Source organism: Meriones unguiculatus, chromosome 2, assembly GCF_030254825.1.
Source record: "Meriones unguiculatus strain TT.TT164.6M chromosome 2, Bangor_MerUng_6.1, whole genome shotgun sequence".
NCBI classification, from domain to species: domain Eukaryota; kingdom Metazoa; phylum Chordata; class Mammalia; order Rodentia; family Muridae; genus Meriones; species Meriones unguiculatus.
In genome coordinates, this window is record NC_083350.1 from 106,968,074 (window position 1) to 106,992,523 (window position 24,450).

Here is a 24,450-nt window from a genome sequence, read left to right on the forward strand (position 1 = left end):
GATTTACACAATGCATTTTCAAATGGCTCAAGAAAAATTGTTTCTGTGTGCACACATGCTCATGTTTAAAGAGAAGCACTAAAGAGATAAAGACAAAATATTAACAGGAAGAATCAAGCCAAATGGTATATGAGTGCTGTGGATGATGCAGTGATGTTCACGTAGTCCCTCTGAAACACTAAGGTTAGTTGACTTCCGTCACTAGACTGAGACAGAATGGTCCAGCCTTGTGCCCTCTTCAACAAGGTGTGCTCCCTTCTTGTAGCAAGCAATTCTTGAACACTGGGGCTAGCACCCTGCTGGGTAGTAGGACACTACCAAGTTAGAATATTCATAATAAAATTAAAATATCTTTAAATAATAAAAAACTTTTGCCATCACCTGGCCAGCCCTACATACAGCATCTGCCTTCTCTGTTACTCACACCTTCACCTTGTTGATGAGACAAGCACGCGGTCATGTCTTCATGCTGGTCTGTTCTCTTTCCTGACAGCTACTGCTTCCTGGGACACTTTTCTCATGCTATGGAACTTCAAGCCACAGGCTAGAGCTTACAGATATGTGGGTCACAAGGATGTTGTAACCAGCGTGCAGTTCTCTCCACAAGGAAACTTAATAGCCTCCGCCTCCCGAGACAGGACTGTGAGACTCTGGGTTCCTGACAGGTAAGAGCGGCAAACATGGAGAAGATTTCTGCAGGAACTGTGGGAGGATACCGAGGCCTGGCCGCTGCTAATGTGCCTCTTGGGGATGCCTCAACTCCCTCATGACCTGTAATCATTGAGGTCACAAATAAACTGCCCTGGTTTTAAAGCCAAACTGCTTCATACAAGTTTCTCAAAATTCAACTCAAAATTATGTCCTCTTTTTGAAATATTATTTCTAACCTGGAGATACGCACAATATGCCTGAAGTTTGAGAGATGGCTAGAAATATGTGTAAATCTGAAAGAAACACAGTGGTATGTATCAAAAGCTCAGTTCATTAACCCCGTAGTGCCCAGTCATGGGTTCTTGGGGGCCCTGGGAACCCTGTCAACACTCCTGTAGGTGGCTGGCCTTTGTTTGTTAGCATTCATTTTGGAGCTCTAGAATTTTCATGTTTAAAAAATTTCTGACAAAAATGTAAATCATTGCTGAGTATGGTGACACATGCCTTTAGTCCCAGCACTCAGGAAGTGGATACAGTTGAATCTCTGAGGTCAAAGCCAGCCTCATATATATAGCTTGAGTTCCAGGACAGCCAGGGCTGAATAGAGAAACCCTGTCTTGATAAGCCACCGAGATAGAGATAGAGAGAGAGAGAGAGAGAGAGACGGAGATATAGAGATATTGATATATATGTCATTGCATTTGCTGAAGTTGTATTCTTTGATGACAACTTCTGTGAGATGCTCTTCAACATGAGCTGATAGCCTGTCGTGTAAAAAGCTTTGGAGTCAGGATATTTTTTTAGGTTTTAAAATTTAAGTAAATAAATTTTCAAACATCCATAAAGAGTGAATAGCACAACTTCCTTACCATACCAGTCAACAGCTTCGAGAGCTGCCCCTGTATCATATAGCTACCTTGTGTTATATATCTACCCCCACCTATTTCTAGGGTACCTTTCTAAGGAATACTATGTGTACTGTCACTCTCCTCTGTCCTGTGTCAAAGGATGGGAGCACCACCTTTTCCCTTGACTCTATTGTGGCAGGATTTGATTTGCAATGTCTAACTAATAGTCCCAGGCACTTACAGAGGAAGAATGCTTATGAGTGATTGCCTGCCTCTAGGTATTTTATTTTGCCACCACCCAGGGGAAATTCTGCTCTGAAAAGTTGAATATTATAGTGACAGAAGTAGACTCTTGAGAAGAATTCACATGAAAATGTACTTGGACTGGAGGGAAAGTCAGAGGAGAAAGAGAAGGGTTTAGCATTCAAGAGGAAGCAGGGGCTTTAAAACCCTTAGCTTTGGACATTGGGGGCTAATTCATTGTTTAAAGAGTTGCAGCCTGTCATCTATTAATGACTTGGGAAATCTCAGGAAGCAAAGCATACTAGGGTAGGTGCAGTAAAATCTCACTGATCATAAACTTGGTATAGGTATCTGCATAGTAATTGTGTTTCTATCCATTGGTTTCTCCTTCTAAATATTGTCACAGTCAGGCCAGGGCAATGGTGATTCGTGGCAATCAGTAATTTATATATCAGTGATTAGTTTCCTATCACTGTTTAAAATCCCTCAAACTGAGTAGTTTAATCCAAAACCTGTCACCTGTCTTTATACTGTGGGTGTTTGGGGTATTTTTCTCCCTATTTGTGTTAACTGAGGTTACTTACACAGTCAGAAATGACAGAGTGTGCCTCAGTTACAAGTCTGGGGCCTTGGTTTTCTTGCACCTTCTTGTCCAGTAGGATAGCCTACACTTTGCCACAGAGTGGCAGGTGAGCGTCACAATGGGAAAAGTAGAAGCTGCTGGACCTGTTAAGAACTAGGCCGTCAATGGAACAGTGTCGCTTGGGCTGTTCAGAATAACTCAACAAAATCAGGCTGAATTCAGTAGAGAGCAGCAAGAAACCAGCCCAGCAAACAGCACAAGACTCCACTGCCCTAGTGTCGGCTGATTATCTTGTGCAACAGGTCCCAGGGTGGGCTAGCCTCACTGGAGAATGTCCTAGGAAGAATGGAGTCTATCCCCAAGCCTGCCAGCTTCCTGGTCACTGCACATGACAAGGCTTTTCTTTGTTGGCTCTCGGATTGAGCAAATACAAGCTAAGCTATATCTGGTTTCTCTCACAAGGGCTCCTCTTGAAAATTGAAGTAGTCATGCATAATCTCTCCTGGATGTTGAATACTAATGTCAGTTATTACACATGCATTATTATATGCCTAGTGATAGAAATTAATGATAAAGTCACATTTGCCCCTATGAATGAACAAGCCAGGCTGAATCTCAGAAGCTTTAAAGTATTGATTCTTCCCAGTGAAATCTAGTAGATGGTTACTGAACTCTTTCTGTGGATCTGACATACATTAAATGGTGGGCTCACAGAGATGAGTAAGGTCATTTCTGTCCTCAGAACATGTACTGGTTAGTAGGCGAGAAATAGTTTAGCGTTTACATGTCGGAGTTTACTGCAGTAATTTAGATGTTCTAGCAGGTCAGGAGCAGTGTGGTTTGCTCAGGGCTCTCAGATGGGAAACGTCTTCCTAAGTCAGGGAGAATGAGAGACATGGTTGTGGTGGAAGCACTGTGATGGCTCTGGGTACAAAGTTCAGCTCAGTGGCAGGATATCCTGCCAGTAAGCTTAGGGCGTTGTTCTTCACGCTGAGGGAGCCAGTAACACATTTACACTGGGATTAATGGGCTTGGCATTACCTTTCCAACAAGTGACAAGCACAGTGTGTAGATGATGGTGAGGGTGGATAAAGGATTAGAGCAGGGAGACAGGTTAAGAGGCTTTTGCAATAATCTAGGTGAAGGGTGCTAAATATATAAGTTCCCAAAGGCAAGCAGAGCCAGGTAGTAAGAAGAGGGCTATTCGGGGGAAGTGGTAAGCATAGGATTTGCTGATGTGATGCATATGACTTCTCTAGGCTTCTGTTGGAGAGACATGCTGCTGTTGCTCCAATCCCAAGTAGCAGATACAGGGCGAGCTGCAGGTGTTTGGATATTGTGTGAGATTTGAGAATCTTAAGACAGATGCCTGGCTGACGTCTGTCCTCTTAACCTTTTTCAAGCATAATGGCAATCTCCCCATGTACATCTTAGAAGTGATTTTCTAAATGCAAATCTGACTAAGTCCTCATTATAGTGCAAAGTGCCTGTGCCTTGAAAGCTTAACACTGACACAGAATTTGCCAGCGCTCATCTTGGACCTCAGTGCCATCTAGCCTGCTGACTCTTCTTTAAAGTGAAGAAAACCTGAGGTTTTTACAAGGGTTTTCACGTAGCACATGTTAATGGAGCTGCTTGGGAAAAAGTGCACATTCGTGTGGATGAGGGCGTCTACAGAGTTACCAGCCCACATCTGTTTTCAGAAGATTTTGCTCGCCTACAGTGCCTCACATTGTATTCTCTACTACTCTCTTGTCTTTTCTTCTTCCCCAGCTAAGAAAACTCCTGTACGTGAAACTTCAAAGCACTTTAGTTTTATTCATAAGTATAAGATTGAGGCCATGAGGTTCGCAAGGCAGGAGGTACATGCCAGGGCCTCAGTAGTTGATAGTGGCTGGTAGAGGTGGTATGGGCTTGGGGAATGCAGGGGTGGAGGGCTCTCGGGAGACATTTTGTATAAAGGCAGGTAGCACAGGAGGTCCTTCTCCCAGCCCAGACTGTTAGCTCACAGAACTCCACATGGCATGGTTTCAATCCCTGCTCTGGGGCCATCATCCTTAGCTATTCTAGGCAGAAACATCAAAGTTATTGTTTGTTACCATAGTGGAGAGGCTGGCTCAGAGCATTTTTTAAGCCCCGGCTTCCCATTAAGACAGAAGCAGGGTTGGGGGAGCAGCCCCGCTCTGTCATCTGTGGTCTCCAGGAACCAAGCCAGGGCCCAGCAGTGTGAGTGAAGGTGCCGCGCTGTGCGACTCCCCCTGCTCCTTTAAGGCTCTCTGGGCATTAAGCTGTGAACGTAGTAATCTGATAGTTAACTATTAAGTAACTTGTCACTGTTAACTTGTGTTTTCAGGAAGGGGAAATCTTCAGAACTTAAAGCACACACGGCCCCAGTTCGAAGTGTGGACTTTTCAGCTGATGGCCAGTTACTAGTGACAGCGTCTGAAGACAAATCCATCAAAGTGTGGAACATGTACCGTCAGCGCTTCCTCTACTCCCTGTACCGACACACACACTGGGTGCGCTGTGCCAAGTAGGTGCAAACCGTTCTTTACACCATGTTGTTCCTGCTCCAGGCTATGTTTGATTCCCCACCCCCACCCCGGCCTCCGGGCAGGGACTGGGGTAATGTCCATTCATTCGCTCAGCAAACGTTTATTCTGTGACTGCTTTGCATGTGTTGGAATCACTTATAAACAAAGCTGTCAGAATCTCCTGTTTTCATGGAGCTTACACTCTAGAGTCAGGCAGTTGAAATGTAAATATATATGTTATATGCTGCATTTATATATACGTGTGTGTGTGTGTGTGTGTGTGTGTGTGTGTGTGTGTATGTATGTGTGTGTGTATACACACAGTAAATCTGTTTCATTTTAAATGGCGTTCAGGGCTGCCTTACAGAGAAGCCTGTCTTCAAGCAGAGAAATAAAGGAGGAAAGAGTAAGCCTTGAGATTTCTCAGGGAGATGAGAGCCTGGAGGTTGTTAGAGAAAAGCAAGGAACAGATGCTGGAAGCAGGGGAACAAGGCCCTGGCTGAGAGGAAACGTCACAAAACACGTTCCTTTCCCCAGCTGACTCGTAACGGGGTAGGCAGTGCGCTGTGGAGTGATGAGTGTTACCAGTTGGCGAGGCCTGCAGTTGTCTAAAAGACAAACCTCTGGGCATTCTCTGAAGGAGTTTCTCCATTGGGTTGGTTGACGTGAGAAGCTCCACTCTAGCATCGCCATTCTGGATTCTTGGACTGGGTTCTTGCACTTGATAACAGAAGGATGCTAGTGCACGCACCAGCATTTGTGTCTCTCAGCTTCTCAAATACAGATGTAGTGTGACCAGCTGTTTCCTGCTCCTGCCCTTGTGACTTCCCTGCCATGATGGATGGTATACTTCGACTGTGAACCAAACGAAACCCTTCTATCCCTAACTTGAGTTTCACAAAGCAGAGAGGAAACATAACTAATGTAGGAAATTGGTAGCCAGATGTGGGGTAGTTGGTGTGGCCATATGACTCGTTAGCCATTTGACTGGTTTGTGGAAAGAATGCTGAAGAGTTTGAGACTTGGGACTCAAACCACCCTACAGGCAGATTCTGTTGACCAGAGTGAATGTGGGAGTTTGCTTGGGAACTGGCCTACAGACCATTTGAATTACAGATAAGTCTGGCAGCATTCTGCCTGTTTCCTGAGACTTTGAGTGAAACTGAGAGAAATGTTGAGAGTATAGCATTCAGGCTGTGGTGTGGCCACTGCTCCCTGCCTTATTCAGATCTGCAGTAAGAGAGAGCAATAAGACAGGAGAAGTGTGACGCTTGGTGAGGAAAGGCATGAGAACAACTTTAAAGTTGTAGACAAGGAGAGCATAGATGAAGCATCTGTAATTGAGAGAAAGGTAAGCCCCATTAAAGAGAAGGCATTAGAAAGGAGCCTCAGGACACAGCCCACCTATTGAAGGCAACAACTTGTGAAAAGGAAGATCAGTAAAGTAGGGAAGCTGATCTGAGAACTGGATGAAGGGGTTCCCTGCTGCCAAACAACCATCTAAGGCACACAGTGGCCACTAACAGCTTTGCCTCAATCAGGTCCATACTACATCTCCAGCTGAGGGCCACATTTGGCAGTGTTGTCAGCCTGGTACTGTTTTATTTTCATTTTTAGGATAGAAAGAGTGGAAGAGTGAAGGGTTCACAGAGGTTTTTCTGGGGTCCCAATACTTTGCTGAGACCAAAGATTGGATTTGCTGCCTGGAAAGGAAGGCATGCTTGGCAGATGAGGAAAAGGGGCTTCCAGGGAGTAAAAGCTAAGGTTCATGGCTAGAAAGTGTCAGAAGCCCAGCTGCATGTGTTTTGTTCCTCTGTGGTGGTGAATCGCCTTCTGTGTTTAATACTGTTACACTAAGCAAGGCACAACCAGAACCAGCAATGATTCTGGGCCTCTGAAAGCTTGCTGTGTTCTATCAAACACACTGGAACTGAGGCTTAAATCCTCACAGCTTAGAAGGTGCCCAGGAAAAGCCTCTCCCTCCCTATTTCTGTTAGAAAAAGGTCAGAAGTGACTCAGGCTAAAGTAGAGTCCTTTGCCTAGTCCCTCAGCTAGTGGTAAGAAATGGTGGTTCCCTCACACCAGGTCAAATACCTGGTAGAAATGGCTGCTTTGGCACACCCATACCCCATATTCTAGCATGGGGACAGAAGAGCCATCTCACAGAAAGGGTGGCACAGGTATGCTCACTGGGTCCCTGTGGGCCCAGCCAGATTACAATGTTAGTGGGAGTTTGAGTCTAGTTGTCTCTGTGAATTCAAGGCCAGCCTGATCTGCAGAGCTAGTTCCAGGAGAGCCAAGACTACATACACACACACATTCAGACACACACAACACAACCCTGTCTTGAAAAACCAAAACAATGACAACAAAAGAATTAAAAAAAAAAAAAGAAGATATGGATGTGTGTGTACAAAAAAGTAAAGAGCACTTCCATATTAATGATTCTGATGCACTTGGGGCATACATATGTGCTGGTGAGAGCTAGCTGAGTACATACTCTTGAACTTGATAACATGACCCACAAGACCATGTGTTGAAATGATGCTTCTCTGAGGCTATGCATGGAGAGAAGAGGGAAAATAGTTTTTGTTGTTAGGCATAGAGGAAGTCACAGGTGGGTGGGGGAGACACATGGCTCTCCCGGGGAGGGGGAAATAGAATAGATTTTATGGGTGCGCTGGAGCAGGGAGGAGAAGGGGAGGTGAGAACAGGAGAATCAGGTGGGAAGAGGGAGGGAATGAGGGGACAGACAGCTAGAACTGAAGGGCATTTGAGGGGGTAAGGAAACCCAGTGCAGTGGAACTTCTTACAGTATATGAAGGCGATCCTAATGAGGTCTCCAAATAACGAGGGAGATGGAGCCTCTCTTTTTTACCAGAGGAAGTGTCTAGGACTGGGACTGGCTTTCATCCAGTTGAGCTGTTGTCTGAAAGGGTCCCATGGAAATTCCCAAATAACCCAGTTGGAACATTACTTCAGTATGATGGTTTCTATTTTATCTTGTTATATTTTATTGTGTTATGTCTTGTTTTTATCTCTTAGAATCCTGTTCTTTTCTAATGAGAGATAAAAAGTGGATCTGGATGAGAGTGGAAATGGGGAGGAACTGGAAGGAGTAGAAGGAGGGGAAAGTATTCAGATTATATACTGTATGAGAAAATATATATTTAATAAAAGGGAAAAATAAATGAGACAAACAAAAGACAAAAACAACAAAAAATTCTCAAAAATGATTTTTGAGTTCAAGAAACTAGGGCTGGAGAGATGGCTCAGCCATTAAAAGTTAGGCTCATAACCAAATATATGAGTTCAAGAAACTAAATTATTATTATTATTATTATTATTATTTTACAGGAAAATGATACAGGAAAGGATGTGGGAGAGTGTGAGTGAGTTATTGAACTAGATTTATGTGATGAAAAGTCAAGGAAAAAAAAAGAGAAAGTCAAGAGAAACACCTTGGGTCCAGAGCTGAGGGAAGGGAAAGGCAAGAGTGGCTGCAGTATGTTTTCAGGTGGGAGGAGGGAAGAGGAAACCAGAAGAAAAGCATCATGGCCTGAGGGACCCAGTGTACTCTTGGGAGCATCATTTCCCAGACATGGGTAGAGCACAGGCAGTGTTGCGGGACAAGATGCTCCAGTATTTATATGCCTACATGTGCCACATTGCTGCCCTCTTCTCAGCCACATTAATGACACCTCCTGACAGGCTATTGTAAGAATGAGAAATAGAAGTTCATGGTGTTTGGGACTGAATGTTGCCATTGGACTGGCCTTCTCCAGCTGGACACTGTCAGCTAGAGAAAGACTCAGTAGGAGCCTGGGAAAATACTGTTCTCTTTTTTTTTTACTGGGAATAGGGACCATGGTGGAAGGTCGAGCTTCTTACTGTTAGTGGTAGCAGTGCCGAGCCTTCCCAGGTCTGTCTGTGTGCTGTAGGCAGCACAGAAGTCTTGCTGGAATGACCTGTCCTTCTCTTAGGCTGAGGTCTATGCTTGCTGAGAGATGCCACAAAGAACTGACTTAAAAATAATACTGATCAGAGAAGAACAGCCTGAGAGGTAGACAGGTGACTTCCTCTCTCATCGCATGCTCTGCTTTCTGCGTGTAAGAAAGGCTGAAAGAGAGGCTGAAAAGGAAAAAAAGAGGAAAAGGAGCATGCTGGGAATATTCCCCTTTGCTTCTGCTCTTGTGCATATCAGATGCTTCTGTAGGAGATGACACAGAAACAGAAGCAGAGCCTCCAAACGAAGGCTCAGTTTCTAATCAGAATACCTGTTTTGCTTGCACCAATCCTTTGCCCTTAGTTGAATATCATTGGCCCTTGTGGAAACTTTTAAGGTCCTCTTTTAAATGTTCTCTATCCTACTGAATCTTCTGTACACGCACACACACATACACAAGTGCGCACGTGCATACATGCACAGGAACACACGCATACACGCAACCCTCCACACCTGTTACTACTTCTGTCAAAAGCAGGTCTGACCATGCTGTTTCCCTTCTTCACCCTCTGGTGCCTCCTAGCCTAGGCTCATTTGTGTTTTCTTCTATGACAGCCTTGCCCCTCTTTGTCCCTTTCACCATTCATCAGCCTTCGCACAGCTGTGCAGAGCTCCTCCAGAGCGCAGCTGTGTGTCCTGAGTTTCTGCATTTGCTGCTTTTTTCTCAGGGCTTGCAGCCTTACTCTCTGATCCAGCTCTGCATTGCTTCCACCCACAGGCTTCCTCACCCATCATCCAGACCGAGCCTGCTGATGTCTAGCAGGTCTGTTAGCATGGGCTTCTTTCCCTGTCTTGCCAGGCGTTGTTCTAGATTCTGTGAGTATGAGAGAAACAGAAATGGAAATCCTGCACTGTTAGAGCCTCTTCTGCCAAGAGAAAACAGACAGCAAGTGTATTAACATTCACACACACATACACACACACACAGAGAGAGTTTGGAGAGGTCGTATTTACTAGTGTGACATTGGAGCCGAGAGCTGACTGAGCAGAGGGAGCTGGTAATGTGGATACCTGGAGAGTGGGCATTTGAAGACAGTCCCATGCAATCTGAGAACTACTGTCTCCGTGGGCTAAAAAGGGCTCAGAATAATTACCCAGAAATGGGAGGGGATAAAGCAAGTGGAGGCATATGCTGCTCTCTGCTCTCAGATAACTTTGGTGGCAGTGTTCAAGAGTTTCTTTGGCACTAGGTCATTTTTGTGAGCCTTTAATACAAACTCAAGACTATTACATGCGAATGCTAATCATAGCATTTACATGGTTCCACCTGTTCCTTGTACCTTTTCGTTGTCTTGTTCAGACTGACAGGGTGTTTACTCACTCACACACCCGACTATGGTAGAATACCTTTGTTGTGCTGGTGCCTGTGGTTTTGAGAGACTTTAAACGTCACTTGTTTACATGCTGTTTGGAGTGACTCATGAAACTGCAGAGCCCTCCCCGCCCTGAGGAATACTCCATGATAAATCATTTGGTGAAAGTTAAGGAACTTCACTTCTTGGCGACCTTCCATGTATATGCCTTCCGGAACTCTTAAGATTCTGTTTATACCCATATTTTAATGTTGTCTCATCTTATGGCAGTTACAACAGAAAAGTTAAGAGGAATATCTAGGTGCCATTCAGCCCCAGACTGTTCCATAATGCTCTTTGAAATTATAGCCTTGAAGAGGTTCTCCTAAAGCAGGACTGAAAAGGTCTGCAAGGCTTAAAGTCCTCTCTTCAGTCTGTGTCTAGTGGTGAGAGGTCAGCAGGAACTGAGTCATGCTTGAGCATTTGGCAGTCAGAAACAGGCAGCTTATGTACTTATGACGGCACTGCCTGCTGCAGAGGGCCTAGACCTTTTGGATGCCTCCGAGAGGGCCAACAAAGTCAAGATACTATACAGAAGGCTGCTTACTGCACCCTGGGCTAAGGCGAGAAGGGTTTGTTGGGAAAATCTCTAGGAGTGATAGAGTCTCATATGTATCCATACTGGTTAGGCAGCCCTGTAGCCAAGATGCAGTCATGGTGGGTGCTATTGTTCATTGCCTCTTGCTGTTGCTGGGCACCCTCTTTTTGTTTAAGTAGAATCCCTCCACAGTGATACAGTACCATCGTTGCCTTGAGCAGAGACAACACAGAGTAGTTAAATAATGGGCTCGCTAGTAAGCATGTGATCCTGGGCACTTAACCTTTCTGAGCTTCAGTCCATTGTCCCATAAAATGAATACAGTTGAGTTACTTCCTTCCTATAGTGAGGTATCACTAAGTATCAACCAGCAGTTGCTCTTGTGTTCCGTTTCTTCCTCCTGGGGCTATACTGGCAACATTTTTATGAGATACTCAAAAGTCATTGTGCATATTTGCATGTAATTTGGGGGAATGCTATTAAGGTATGACTATTATCTAATGAATGTATTTTATGTACTTGACTATTAAAGGTTATTTTATTTCTAAGTAGTTATAGAGACAAGGTCGCTATATACCCAGACAGGCCTTAAATTCATGTTCATCCTGCCTCAGCCTACCTAGTATTGAGATTATAGTTCTGAGCCACCATACCCCGCTGGGATCTCTGCTTTTCAGCTGCAGTTCACAGTCCATGTGAACTCATGGGTTGGTCTTGTGATTAGCCTGGTGCCTTGCTGTGTTGTTTACCCCACTTACTTATTTCCTGTTCTCCTTTTCAGTTGAATATTTCTTGGTTCCCATTTTTTTCCTCTATTGACTTTTTTGATTTACTCTTGTTACTTTTGTGGTCATTGATAACATCTAGAAATTGATTATACATCCTTAACATAATCTATAATACATTAACTTTTATCTTACAATATTTTAGACAAAATGTTAGAACTTACAAAAGTATATCTCCATTACCCATCCACATCACCTACTTTGTGACAATTTTATTTGTATATATGATAAAAACTCAGATTGTTAAGCAGCCAGTTTTAGCTGAAAGAAAATAAGAAAAATTACTTTTATATTTTGTGTTCGTATTTCCAGTGCCAGCATAATTTACTTGTTTTGTTTAGATCCCAATTTCCATCTGCTGTCATTTCTTGAGCTTGAAAAATGTCATTTATCATGTGCTGTATTGCCTTTTCCTAGCTTTTTGTTTGTTATTTATAAAATATGTTTATGCAGAGGTATATAGTCACAGCCTTTGAAGTGTCACTCGCTGTGGTCTCATTATTAGGGTTCTTTGGATAAACAGAACTGTTGGATATGCATATTGATACATGAAAGGAGATGTGTTAGGATGTGGTCCATATGATTATGACAGCTGAGAAGCCCCACAACCAGTTGTCTGAAGGCTGAAGCCCCTGAGATGTTGACAGCGTGATTCAGTCCATGATTCACAATTTTTGTGTAATTTTCATTTGGGCCAGATGCTTGCACGCCTGTGGAGGGGCCCCAGGAAGAGGGTCCGCAGGCCGACATCTGCAGAGCCTAGACTTACACTGTCCAAAACAAGAAAGGGGTCTGTTCCCATTCTTGGGAGTGGGTAGTGACTGCTGATTGTAGTTTTCAGTTTGAGGGAACTTTAGAACAAATATCTAGGCTGGTTATGACACGTGCCTTTGAGTATGTATCTGAGGGCTTTTCCAAAGAGAACTAATTAAGGGAGACGATCCATACTGATTACGGTGTCATTCTCTGGTCTGAGGTCTTAGGCTGAATAAAAAAGGAAAAAGGATGAATAAAAGGGGAAAGGAAAAAGCCAGCTAAGTGAAACCCTGACTTTGAAACATAAAAAACATTGAAAATGTTAATAATAAATGTTTTACAGACCTTATCTGTATTCCAACATCTTATTGAAATATTTCTTCATTGTATGTTCTGTGGTTTGGGGGTTTTGGTTTTTGTTTGTTTGTTTTGGTTTGGTTTTTGCATTCTCAAAGACAGCTTTAAAGTTTCATCATAGAGATCATGCTATGGTGGGCAGTGGTTCTCAACCCTCCTAACACTGCATCCCTTTCATACAGTTCCTCATGTTGTGGTGACCCCCAACCATAAAATTATTTCGTTGCTACTTCATAACTGTAATTTTGCTACTGTGATGAATCATGATGTAAATATCGGATACACAGACTGTCTGATACAACCCCCCTGTGCAGGATGAGCTCAGACCCCAAAGGAGTGGCGCCCCACGGGTTAAACACCACTGATGGAGTGCTGAGAGACTGGAAACCAGGCTCCGTGCTGGAGGCGTACTGCTCTTGCAGAAGACCCTGCTTCAGTCCCTAACAGCGGTGCTGGGGTGGCTCTCAAATGCTTTTAACTGCCGCTGTAGGGGCTGTGTTATCCTCGTCTGGCCTCCACAGGCATCTGTACGCATGTGCACAAATCTACATACATGCACACACTGGGTGGTGTGGGGGGAGGCGGGAGAAGACAGAGAGTTAAAATTTTTGTTGCATTGATTTTTCCAAATAGTGTTTACCTGGAATAAATATACTTTCAAACTAAAAGGTCTAGCTGGGTGTGGTAGCATGCCCCTGTAATCTCAATGGAGTCAAAGGAAGAAAGACTAAAAGTTTCAGACCATCCTATGATCCATAGTGAGTTTGAGGTACAGGCTACAGAGTGAGACCCTGTCTCAAAAAACAAACAACTGATAACAAAACTACCACCACATTTAAAAAAAAAAAAAGGTATATTGAGAAATTAGAAATAACTAACTTTTCCCAATTCTCAAATTTAAAAACTAGTTAAATTTAGTTTTATTATGTAACCATTAAAATAGAAAGATATTGAAGTTATAGCCTGAGACTATGTTCAAATGTATATAGCAAAATTCAGAATTATAATTGGCCTGTGCATGAACAAAGATAAAAGTATCTTATGTATGTTATCTATCATTAAGCATGAACTATAAAAATTCAGTTCGTCAAATTTTGTTTATATTTATCAATTTAAAATATTTAAATTATTAATGAAGACATAATTTGAAATAAATACTAACTCTTGAAAGATAATATTTTCAAGGTTTACTTATAGCCTTTTATTTTCATGATACATATTGTAAAATAAAGGATTCTTTATGGTATCTATAATAAAAACAATAATAGAGGTTAAGAATGAGAGAAATTTTCCAATATTACTGCTTTTTCAGCATTAATTTTAGCCCTAAAAGAATCTGCCTCTAATTTTTAATTTTTAATTGTTGCTATTCTGAGTACTCTTTTGAGCTTATGAATTGTAAAAGAAAATAAAGTGTGTGTGTGTGTTTTATATTCGTATGTATGTGTTCCTTTGTGCCCATGTGTGCCAGAGGTCCACTATCTTACTCTTTCTCTCTACCTTACTGTTTTGAGACAAGATCTCACTGAACCTGCAACTCACAGTCAGCAAAACTAGCTGGCCAGTGAGCTCTTGTGATCATTCCCCATCTGTGGTAATTTGGATGAAAATGCCCCCCCCCCAGGCCCATAAGGAGTGACACTATTAGGAGGTGTGGCCTTTTTGGAGTATTGTGGCCTTGTCCAGGGAAATGTGTCTCAGTTTCCTCCTGCTGCCTGCAGGTCCAGATGAAGAACTCTCAGCTCCTTTTCCAGTACCAAGTCTGCCTATGTGTACCATGCTTTCCTCCATGATAATGGACTAAACCTCTGAAACTATAAACCAGGCCCGATTAAATGTTTTCCTGTATAAGCATAGCTATGGCCATGGTGTCTCTTCACAGCAACAAAACCCTAAGACACCACATCCAGGAAGACAGACATGTGCCACCACCTAGGCTTTTCACATGGCTGCTGGGCTGAGCAGTCCTCATCGCTTAGGGAGCAAGCAAGCCCCTTACCAACTGAGCCATCTCCCCAGTCCCAAGTGTGTGTGTGTGTGTGTGTGTGTGTGTGTGTGTGTACAGTAAACTATTTAGGATACTTGTTGACTCTTGGTAGGGCTGGAGCATTGTAAACCCAATATAAGTTGGAAGTACAGGCAGTGTATCTAGTCTGCTGGGCACCTTTATCAGGCCACACACTGTGCTATAGCATCACTTACCTCCCCTGGTGGTCTCCTGGCTCGCTGGCTGCTCCTTGCATTGCCCATGACTGATACGGTATTGTATCTTGTATCACAAGACAGCATGAAGTGGGAATGAAGTACCATTTTCACCAAACACATAATACTTTTCTAGTCTTTATACTATTGGGAAAAAAAAAATCATTGAGTCCAACCATCTGTATAATAAAATTTATTACTTTCACAATTTCTTGTACACAGTTTCATGACATCTAGTATACTTAACATTTTTGTACAGTGAATTGGAAATATTTATTGTTTTTTACATTAATTACAGCTCATTAACTTTGTATCCCGCTCCCTCATTTCCTCCCAATCCCACCCTCTTTCCCTCATCTTCTCCCTGCCCCCTTTCAAGTCCACTAATAGGGGAGGACATCCTCCCCTTTCCATCTGACCCTAGCTTATCAGGTATCTTTGGCTGCAATGTCCTCCTCTGTGGCCTAGCAGGGCTGCTCCTCCCTTGTGGGGGCGGGAGGGGAGGTCAAAGAGCCAGCCATTTAGTTCATGTCAGAAATAGTCCCTGTTCCCCTTACTAGGTCACCCACTTGGATACTGAGCTACCATGGGCTATATCTGTGCAGGGGTTCTAGCTTATATCCATACATGGTCCTTGGTTAGAGATACAGTCTCATAAAAAAAACCCTGTGCCCAGATAAATTTGGTCCTTGTGGAGCTCCTGTCCTCTACAGGTCATACTAACTCCCCCTTCTTTCATATGATTCCCTGCACTCTGCCAAAGATTTGGTTATGAGTCTTTGTATCTGCTTTGATACACTGTGAGGTAGAATCTTTCAGAGCCCTCTGTGTTGGCTCCTGTCCTGTTACTTATTTTCTCCTACATCCAGTGTCCATCTCATTTGTCTTTCCAAGTGAGATTGATCATCTTACCCTGGGTCCTCTTTCTTGTTTATCTTCTTCAGGTGTATAGATTTTAGTATGTTTATCCTATCTTATAGGTTGGAAATATTTTAAACATCAGCACCCATTGACTTACATACATTATTAAATTTGTCTCAGTTCTTTTTCTTTTTGTTTTCCTAGGCATGCGCTGTGGAGTTATTGAGTGCAGCATCGTATGGGGTGAAGAGAGCGAATGGGGTAGATGTCTCTCTTACGTTAGGAAAGCAGACATAAAACCCTTGCTGGAGTGTCATGCAAATGTGAATATGTGCCCCTGTAAGACTGTGTCCTGGGGAGTATTGAGGAAGTAGACAGTCTGAAGGATGTATAAAGTCTGTTTTTTGAGTGTGTTTTTTAATAGTTTTTTCATATAATATGTGCTGATTTTGGTTCCCTTCCCACTACTCCTCCCAGTTCCTCCCCACTCCCCTCTCATCCAGACCCACACCTTGTCTGTCTCTGTTAGAAAACAAACAGGCATCTAAGGAATTATAATAAGATAAAAATAAATAAATAACAAATTAGAATATGATAAAATAATGAAACAAGAAAAGGAGCCGAAGAAAATGCATATAGATGCAGAGATACATACATTGACATAGTCAGGAATCCCACAAAAACCAAAACTGGAAGCCATAATATGTATGCACAGGACCTGTAAAGTAGAAGAGGAAAAACAAAAACAAAACAAAATGGTCTGACTTAACATCCTGAGCAAAGACCCACTAGCAGTGCCATTGAGTTTGCTTCATGCTGACCATCGACTGCAGAGTATGGGACCTACCCTTAAGTGGTTTGTTTCCCAGTGAGACTCTACTAGAGAAAACTAAGTTTCCTTTGCAAGTGGCTATCAGTTGGAGATAGCTTCCGGGTTAGGGATTGGGGGTATATGTCCATGATGCCTATCAGCTTTAGGACTCCATCATGTGCAGACTGTGTAAGCTCTATGCATGCCACTGTGGCCTGATTCTTTGCTGCCCTCCATCCCCTCTAGATCTTTTGCTCTTTCTGTCTCCTCTTTCACAGAGTTACCTGTGCCTCGAGGCAAGGGATTTGAAGATATCCCTTTTAGGGCTGAGTGTTCCAAGTTTTCTCACTCTCTGCAAATTGTATGGCTGCGGCTCTCTGTATTTGTTCCCATCTGCCGCAGAAAGACATTTCTCTTATGATGTCTGAGCAAGACACAGATACGAGTATAGCAAAATGGCCTTAGGAATCATTTTATTGCTGCGCTTCTTTAATAGAATAGTAGTATTTAATTTTCCCCTAGAGCCCTAGATTATTTAGTCTTATTTAGTCAAGATTATTCTTGACCACCCAAGCAATGTGGGTATGGGTTCCATTTCAGGAAGTGGTCCTTACACAAATCAAATTTTGATTGATTACTCCCACAAGCTTTGTGTCATTATTGCACTATTGCAGTTCACTCTTGTGGATTGAAGAGTTTATATCTGGGTTGGTGTTTACCTTTCTCCTTTGATAACATGCAGAGTACCTAAGGTACTATGAATACTAGTCTGTCAGGGTGAAGGCTCTAGGTAGGCACCAGATCAACTTTTCTGTGTTCAATAACCTGTGCAAGCATTATCTTCAGTAATAGGGCCTTACTGCCAGTTTGCTGAGAGCCAGCAGTGGCCTTGGCAATAGCCTGGGTTGTTTGAGGGTTCCCATGGGGTCCGTTTGGTCAAGAACTCAGATGTAACCCATTCCTGAGACTGAAGCTTTATTTGGTGACAAGAGATGGCCAATTGTGGGTCTTTCTCCCCCATTATGAACATGGGTTGTGTGTGTGTGTGTGTGTGTTTGCATATGAAGCTGAAAATTGTTCTTTCAAGTTCTGTGAAGAATTTAGTTGGAAATTTGATAGAGATTACATTGAATCTGAAGATCGCTTCTGGTGGGATGGCCATATTTACTATGTTATCCAACTAATAAGAGCTCTTTCCATCTTCTTCAGTTTCTTTCTTCAAAGACTTTAAGGTTTTAGCATGAAAGTCCTTGACTTGCATGGTTACAGTTACCCAAGATTTTTATATTATTTGATGCTATTATGAAAGGTGATGTTTCCCTGATTTCGTTCTCAATCTGTTATTTTCATATAGTAGGGCTACTGACTTTTTTGTTTGTTTTGTTTGTTTTGTGATTTGCTGGTCTGATAGTATTTATTTCTTGTGTTTTCCTAGGTGTTGTTAACCTCTTCAGGTTGAAGTTTTTCTTCTAAGTGTTTCTGTAGGGCTGGGTTTGTAGATGGGTATTGCTTAAAAATGTCTTTTCCCTCTTTTATGATTGTAAATTTGCTGAGTATAATAGTCTGGGTAGCATCTGCAGTCTCTTAGAATTTGTAGAACATCTGTCCCACACCCTCTAGCTTTTAGAGTCTCCATTGAAAAATCAAGTGTGATCCTAATAGGTCTGATTTTATATGCAATTTAGTATTTTTTCTCTTGTAGCTTTTAATATTTTCTTTTTTTCTATAGGTTTGTGTTTTGTTTATTATGTGCTGAGAGGACTTTCTCTCAGGTGATCCAACCTATCTGGTGTTCTATATGCTTCTTTTACCCTGATAGGCATCTTTTTTGGGTTAGAGATATTTTCTTCTATGGTTTTGTTGAAAATATTTTCTGGGCCTTTGACCTGGATTGCTTCTCTTTCCTCTATTCCTAGTATTTGTAGATTTGGTCATTTTTACATTGTCCCTGATTTTTTAGTTATTTTATCCCAGGATTGTTTTAAATTTAACATTTTCTTTGACTGGTTTATCCATTTCATCTATCTTGTCTTAGTGACTGAAATTTTCTCTTCCACCTCTTGTATTTGTTAGTGAGGATTGCCTCTGAGGTTCCTGTTCAAGTTTCTAAATTGTTCATTTCCAGTTTTCCCTCAGTTTGAGTTTTCTTTGTTGAGTCTGTTTCCACTTGCAAGTCTTGAATTTTTTTTTTTCATTTTCACTGTTTGCATTCTCATAGATTTCTTTAATGGGTTTATTTATTTCCTGTTTAAGGGCCTCTAACATATTCATAAAGACTATTTTACGGTCTTTTTCTCGTGCTTCAGCTGTATTGCATTTCTCAGGGCCTACTGTTGCTGGGATTTAGTGGAACTTATTATCCTAGCTGTTATTGTTTTTATGCTTGCTTCTGGGCATCTGGATTTGGGCTGGTTGTAATTCTAGGTGGTGGTGTCTGGTTTTGTCTTTATTGGATGGGTGTTCAGTTCCTCGGTTTTTGTTGTCCTTTCTAATTCTTAGGAGAGTGTGGTGGCTGTGGGCTGCCTGGCCTGGAATGATTCTGAGATCCTACCAGGTGTGGCCACTGGGGGTTCTGGGTAGAATATGTTTCCTGGTATTGGGAGGTGACACTTAGAGATGGAGATGGGTTAGAAGAGGGTCCCTGGTGTTCCACTAGATGGAAGAAAACAGTGTGCTACCAGGATCTACTGAGACCCCTGGGAATCGGGCCAGAGAAGGAGGTGAGGCTACAGCCTGTAGTCTCCTTCAAAGCTGGGGATGAGACTTGGGTTTGAGTCTGGAGAGGGAGAGTGAAGAGCTGAAGCTTGTGTACCTGCTTCGCTGGCCTGTCTGCTTTCTGGTTGGAATGGTGCCTAGCTGTTGGGTTCCCATGGAGAGCCTGCAGAAGTTGGAGACTGAGACAAAGGAATGTGGCGGGGGGGGGGGGGAGGCTGTAGAAGATCTGAGTGATCTGCTGGAGATGGGGCCAGAGAGGAAGGGACACCTACAGCAAGTGATCTGCTACAGAGCTGGGGATAAAACTGGGCCATTGGATTTAGGAGGAAAGAAGGGATAGTGGAGGTCTGAAGATTACCTACCTGATTCCCTGGCCCCCAATTTTTTTTTTATGAGGTAACATTAGGAGTAGGGCATCAGGACAGCTTGTGAGGAAGAGCAAGGCTCTGAGAGAAGATGCCTACAGTGCCAGAAAGATCCCACTGATGCAGATGAGGAGACATAGTCCTGAAGGGTCTCCAGTTAGCAAGCAGGGTGCCATACTTTTGCCCACAACCTGTGTAAAGCCACCAAAGCATTTAGAGGGAAAGTGACATACTTCGATTTAAGATCTCAAGTGTACTTCAGTTGCTTGTGTACTGTGAGAGGGAAAAGTGCCAGTTGCAGTTGAAAGGGACCATGAAAATGGAGGGAAAGTGAAGACATGGAAGAGAAGTAGAAATCAACCATGTGTGTGCAGTTTCTGGGTAGAGAAACTATTTCCTGAGAGGAGGGTGATAACTAATGGAGGAAAATGATGCCCAGAGACTGGAGTTCAGTGTCGGAGGCACGCTCATGACTCTCTGAGGGGATGCACTGAAGGCAGCTGTGTTCATAGGTAAAGATCCCAGGATCAGGCATGGAAGTGGTGAATGACGGAGCAGGTACTTGCTGTTTGAGCCACACTCACTCTCCTTATGCCATCTTCACTTGATTTTTGTTCCTTGATAGTTGCAGATATGGTCAACAGATGGCTTCTTTTCTTAACACTTAAGGAAATATCAGTGTTTTCATTGTTACCTTGACCTTCACCCTCAAAATGTAATAAAAAATCCCATCAGAGAAAAAGGCTATGTTGTAGCTCACTGAACAAGCTCTTGCCTAGCATGCATTGACTCTCCATCCCCATTGAAATAAGAAAAAAAGGAAACAACCCAGATGAAAACAGCTTGTATGAATGTAGACATACAACTTTATATAGTTTCAGAAACTCTGTAGAATCCAAGTTAAGGAAATGTTGTTATTTAACTTGGGCTATTCTAAAAGACCTGTAAACCAGTTTTTCTTTCTTTTTATTTTTTTTCTTGATGTTTACATTTTATTTATGTCAGTAGCACTAAAATATATTACACCTTGAGGGTCACAGTTCCACAACACACATTAACACCAATCCACACTCCATGGTAACTGCCCACACCATCTCCCACCAAAATCAAGCAAACACTTCCTGGTAATCTCCTCAAACCTCAGGTGACCCTGTCCCAGCTCCTAGCTACGGCAGTGCCCATAACTCATAAAACTTTCCTTTCCACATTGCTGGACCCACTGCTGGCATCTCAAGCCCACCAACACTTTTTTGTTTTGTTTTGTTTTGTTTTTCTTTTTTCTTTTTCCACCAACACTTTTTTATGATGTACTCACTTTCAAGGGGAAAAAGTTTTAGCAACAGATCCTCATGGCCAAAAAACAAAGGAACATGTCCCCAAGGGCATGTGCAGCCCAGAAGTGAGACAGCATTACAACTACTTGGTGCTCAGTGAACCGCAGGTTAAGTGACAGCTTGGTACGGATTTGTGACAGTACGATGCTTGTGAAGGGGCCATTTGCAATTTAAAAAATGGAGGTCAAGCTTCTTGCTCCATAGCTGATTATTTAGCATATGCCTCTGTGTGCTATATGTTTGTGTAAATAGCCAGTAGCACTGACCTAGGAAAGCTAGAAATGGTATTGCTAAGCAAAACTTTTGACTGAAAAAAGGACAACTGTTTCTAAGAAGAAAAGATGAGATTTCCCAAAAACTAAACTATATTTGGTATCGAATTTTGACTACCTCAAGAAGATTAAAAGTTGAACAATAAATATAAGGAAAGACTCTACATCTGAGGTGGCTCCATATGGTCTGTGTGTTGCCAGAGTACCCTGATCAAAAGCAGCCTGACACCATGGCTCAAGACGCATCTTACATTACCTGTAAATTCCGCTGTGCTTAAAACTGCACACTGTACTGCCGCCAGGAGACAGTCTATCATGAACACAGACCCAGATCCCTCCTGGACCCTATGGGCTCCTACAAATACCTCAGTGTTCGGAGCAGGGCTTGGGCTGCTGAAAAGAAGAGGCAGATCCTTAAAACTCAATTGGAAAGTTCTGTGGATTTACTGTTGGGGAAAAGCAGAGTTACAAGGCTAAGGCAGTGTCACAAGCTTAGGCGGGCCACCTAAGCTTTTCACTTCCGTCTCTAACACCCCTGATCCTACCGATACGTGGGCATACGTCCATAATCCTGCTAAGCCAAGTAGCCTACGTCCATCCTGCTAAGCCAAGTGGCCCTGAGCGGCACTAAAAGTGCGCCGCTGCTGTGCGCTTTCTCACCATACGCACAGAGTGGCGGCGGTGGCTGCGGCCAAGTCCAGCCTAGCGGTTCCCTTTGGTCGACTTCTTCGTGTCCTCTTTCTGCTTCTGCTTCTTCCTCTTGCCACCTTCTTTGAGCCCTGCTGAGGTCATAGAGGCATTCCAATGGCCAGGAACCCACTGCCTGCCCTGCTCTTCATCTTCCCAGTTGCTTTTAGACACAAGTTTAACCGTCGGGGTAGGCCTGGATAGTTTCGGCCACCCCGGGATGGGGGCCGAACTGTTGCTGGGGCAGGGACCGGGGATGGGACCGGTACTAGCTCAGGGGCCAGAGCTGGTGAGTGTTGGCCTCACCGATGGCATTCTTCTGCAAAGGTGTTCTCATCAGCCACACCATTTATTGTCAAGGAGTTTAACTGCCTTCTTCAGCTTCTACTCTTGACCATTCTCCACAATTCTCCTTGTAGTGATTTTTTTTTTTTGCCACTAACTACCTTAGTTGAAATTGATATTGATTTAAGTTGCCCATTCCACTACCGCCATATGATGCTGAAGAGAATGAAATAAGATCCCATGACCTATTGACCCGAATGAAGAGAAGCCTTTTATCAAAAGCAGGAAATCCACCGAAGGCAGAGAAAAATGAGTCAGTACCTCTGTTTCCACTTCCTCGGTGACCCCTTCGGTTCTCCAAAAAGTCATCAAACGGGTCTTTAGAGAAATCAAATGGAATGGGTCCCTTCCTCCAAAAAATTCCCTGAAGACATCCATCATCTGGATTACATACCGTGAAGCCAAACTCAAATGGACTGTCAAAGTGACCTCCACCTCCTCCACCACCACTTCATCTTTCCTTGCCGTCTTTGCCATAGATGTCCCTCTTTTTTGCATCTGATAATACCTCATATGCCTCGGCTACTTGTTTGAATTTCCACTCTGCTTCTTTATTTTCAGGATCTTTGTCTGCCTGTTTACGTGCCTGTTTCCGATACGCCTTTTCTATGTCCTCAGGTGAGGCATGTCTGCACGCCCAGAACTTGATAGTAATCCACTGTGTTTTAACAGTGTTGGAACAAATCCGAGGACGTGACGGCGAATGGAAGTCGGGCGGCTGGTCTCCTCGTGGCCCTGGCACAGCTGGGCTGGTGCCTGTGGTGGGGGCGTCTTGAGCTTTCCTTTCTCCCCAGTTTTTCTTAAAAATAAGTTTTAAAATGCCCTCATTCTTTTGCTGTGCCAGTGATCGTTAAGGGATTCAACAGTAATTTCGAGTGGATTTGTCAAGTGCTGTTCAGAGAACCCATTAGTCACCACTGACTGATTTCTGGAGTCTTAAAAAGTGGTTGGGTAGAATTAACTTGAGAATCAGCAGTCATACTCCTAACATTTTAAAAATTAACAGTCCTGCTAGATGCTGTTTGATCCTTGACAATAAAAGTCTTAACTTTTCCTCATGAAAGTCAGGACAAAGAGAAACCTATCTTTTGGATAGTAACTTATTTTTTGATGTCTCTAATTAAAAATCAAAGAGAAGGAGGAGATAGAAAACATGACCACTTTCAATCTCTCAAAGGAGAAGGACATGCATTAATTAAAGTGAGGGGGAGGGGAAAGGCCTGACCTCTTGGGCTACAGAGCATCCTCCTCCCCCTCCCCCACTTGCTTCCCAGCCTCCTCTGCCCTTTCCACTTATCTGAGGTGCACCACCCCTTCATAACTTTAGTACCAGGGAGTTCTTCCAGGCCTGAGCCTGCTGCTTAGTGTCAGGTTTTGCTTCTGAAGAAAACCTGCTTTTTCTTACTAACATGTTACTTTAAACACCGTTTCTTCCCTGGAGCTTCTGGTGGGACAGTTTTTTGTTGTTAAAATATTGCTGATACTAATATCTACATACCATTTACGAATGCTTCATGTAAAAAATCTTATATCTCACTTCTAACTGCATTCCTGTTTTTCAGGGAAGCCCAGTGCCTGGGTGCTGGCAGATACTCTTTTAATCTTTGAGTAACCCCATGAATGCTTGTTCTCCTCAAGAAACATCACAAGGAATGAGACCATGCTTGTTTTACTTAACAACTAATAGCAACCAATAGTAGTTGGTGTAGTTTTTCTTTTTATTAATTTTTATCATGATTATGCATGAAACATAACTATGAGAATCTGAGTTTGATCCCAGTACCCATGTAAAAGCCACACACACACTTGAAATCCCTTCAGTGAATAGGAGAGCTGGGAGGGATCCTTGAAGATCATTAGCCATCCAGCTCCTACTAAGGTGGCCCATTGAGCTCTGCTTATATATTCAAACACATTGCTACTCCAAAATCCCAGAATCTTTTAATATTCCTCCAAAAAGTCAACATGGTCAAGCTGTGAACAATGATACCCCACTCCTGGTACCAAATTCTATATTAATTACTTTTCTATTGCTGTGATAAAACATTGTGACCAAGGCTACTTACAGAAGAATGAGTTTGCTAGGACTTACAGATATGGAGTATTTAAGAGCCCACGATGGCAGAGAGGCCATGGTAGCACGCAATAGATCTGGGACTAAGTGCTCAAATATATGAAGCTCTGTATTTGATTTTTGAAATGTGA

The 24,450-nt window shown here is 42.9% G+C and overlaps 1 protein-coding gene across 5 annotated transcripts in view; it reads left to right on the forward strand.

Moving 5' to 3' along the window:
• Positions 1 to 24,450, forward strand: part of Poc1b (POC1 centriolar protein B) — a 135,404-nt gene that overhangs the window by 46,964 nt on the left and 63,990 nt on the right. For 4 of the 5 annotated variants that reach the window (XM_060377958.1, XM_060377959.1, XM_021643205.2 and 1 more), the window contains 3 exons: positions 494 to 665; positions 4,679 to 4,858; positions 22,807 to 22,863. In XM_060377958.1, coding sequence (XP_060233941.1) covers positions 520 to 665; positions 4,679 to 4,858; positions 22,807 to 22,863 — 383 coding nt within the window. In that variant the 5' untranslated portion in view covers positions 494 to 519. The remainder of the gene's footprint in view (positions 1 to 493; positions 666 to 4,678; positions 4,859 to 22,806; positions 22,864 to 24,450) is intronic. The other variant, XM_021643203.2, reaches the window with a different exon arrangement.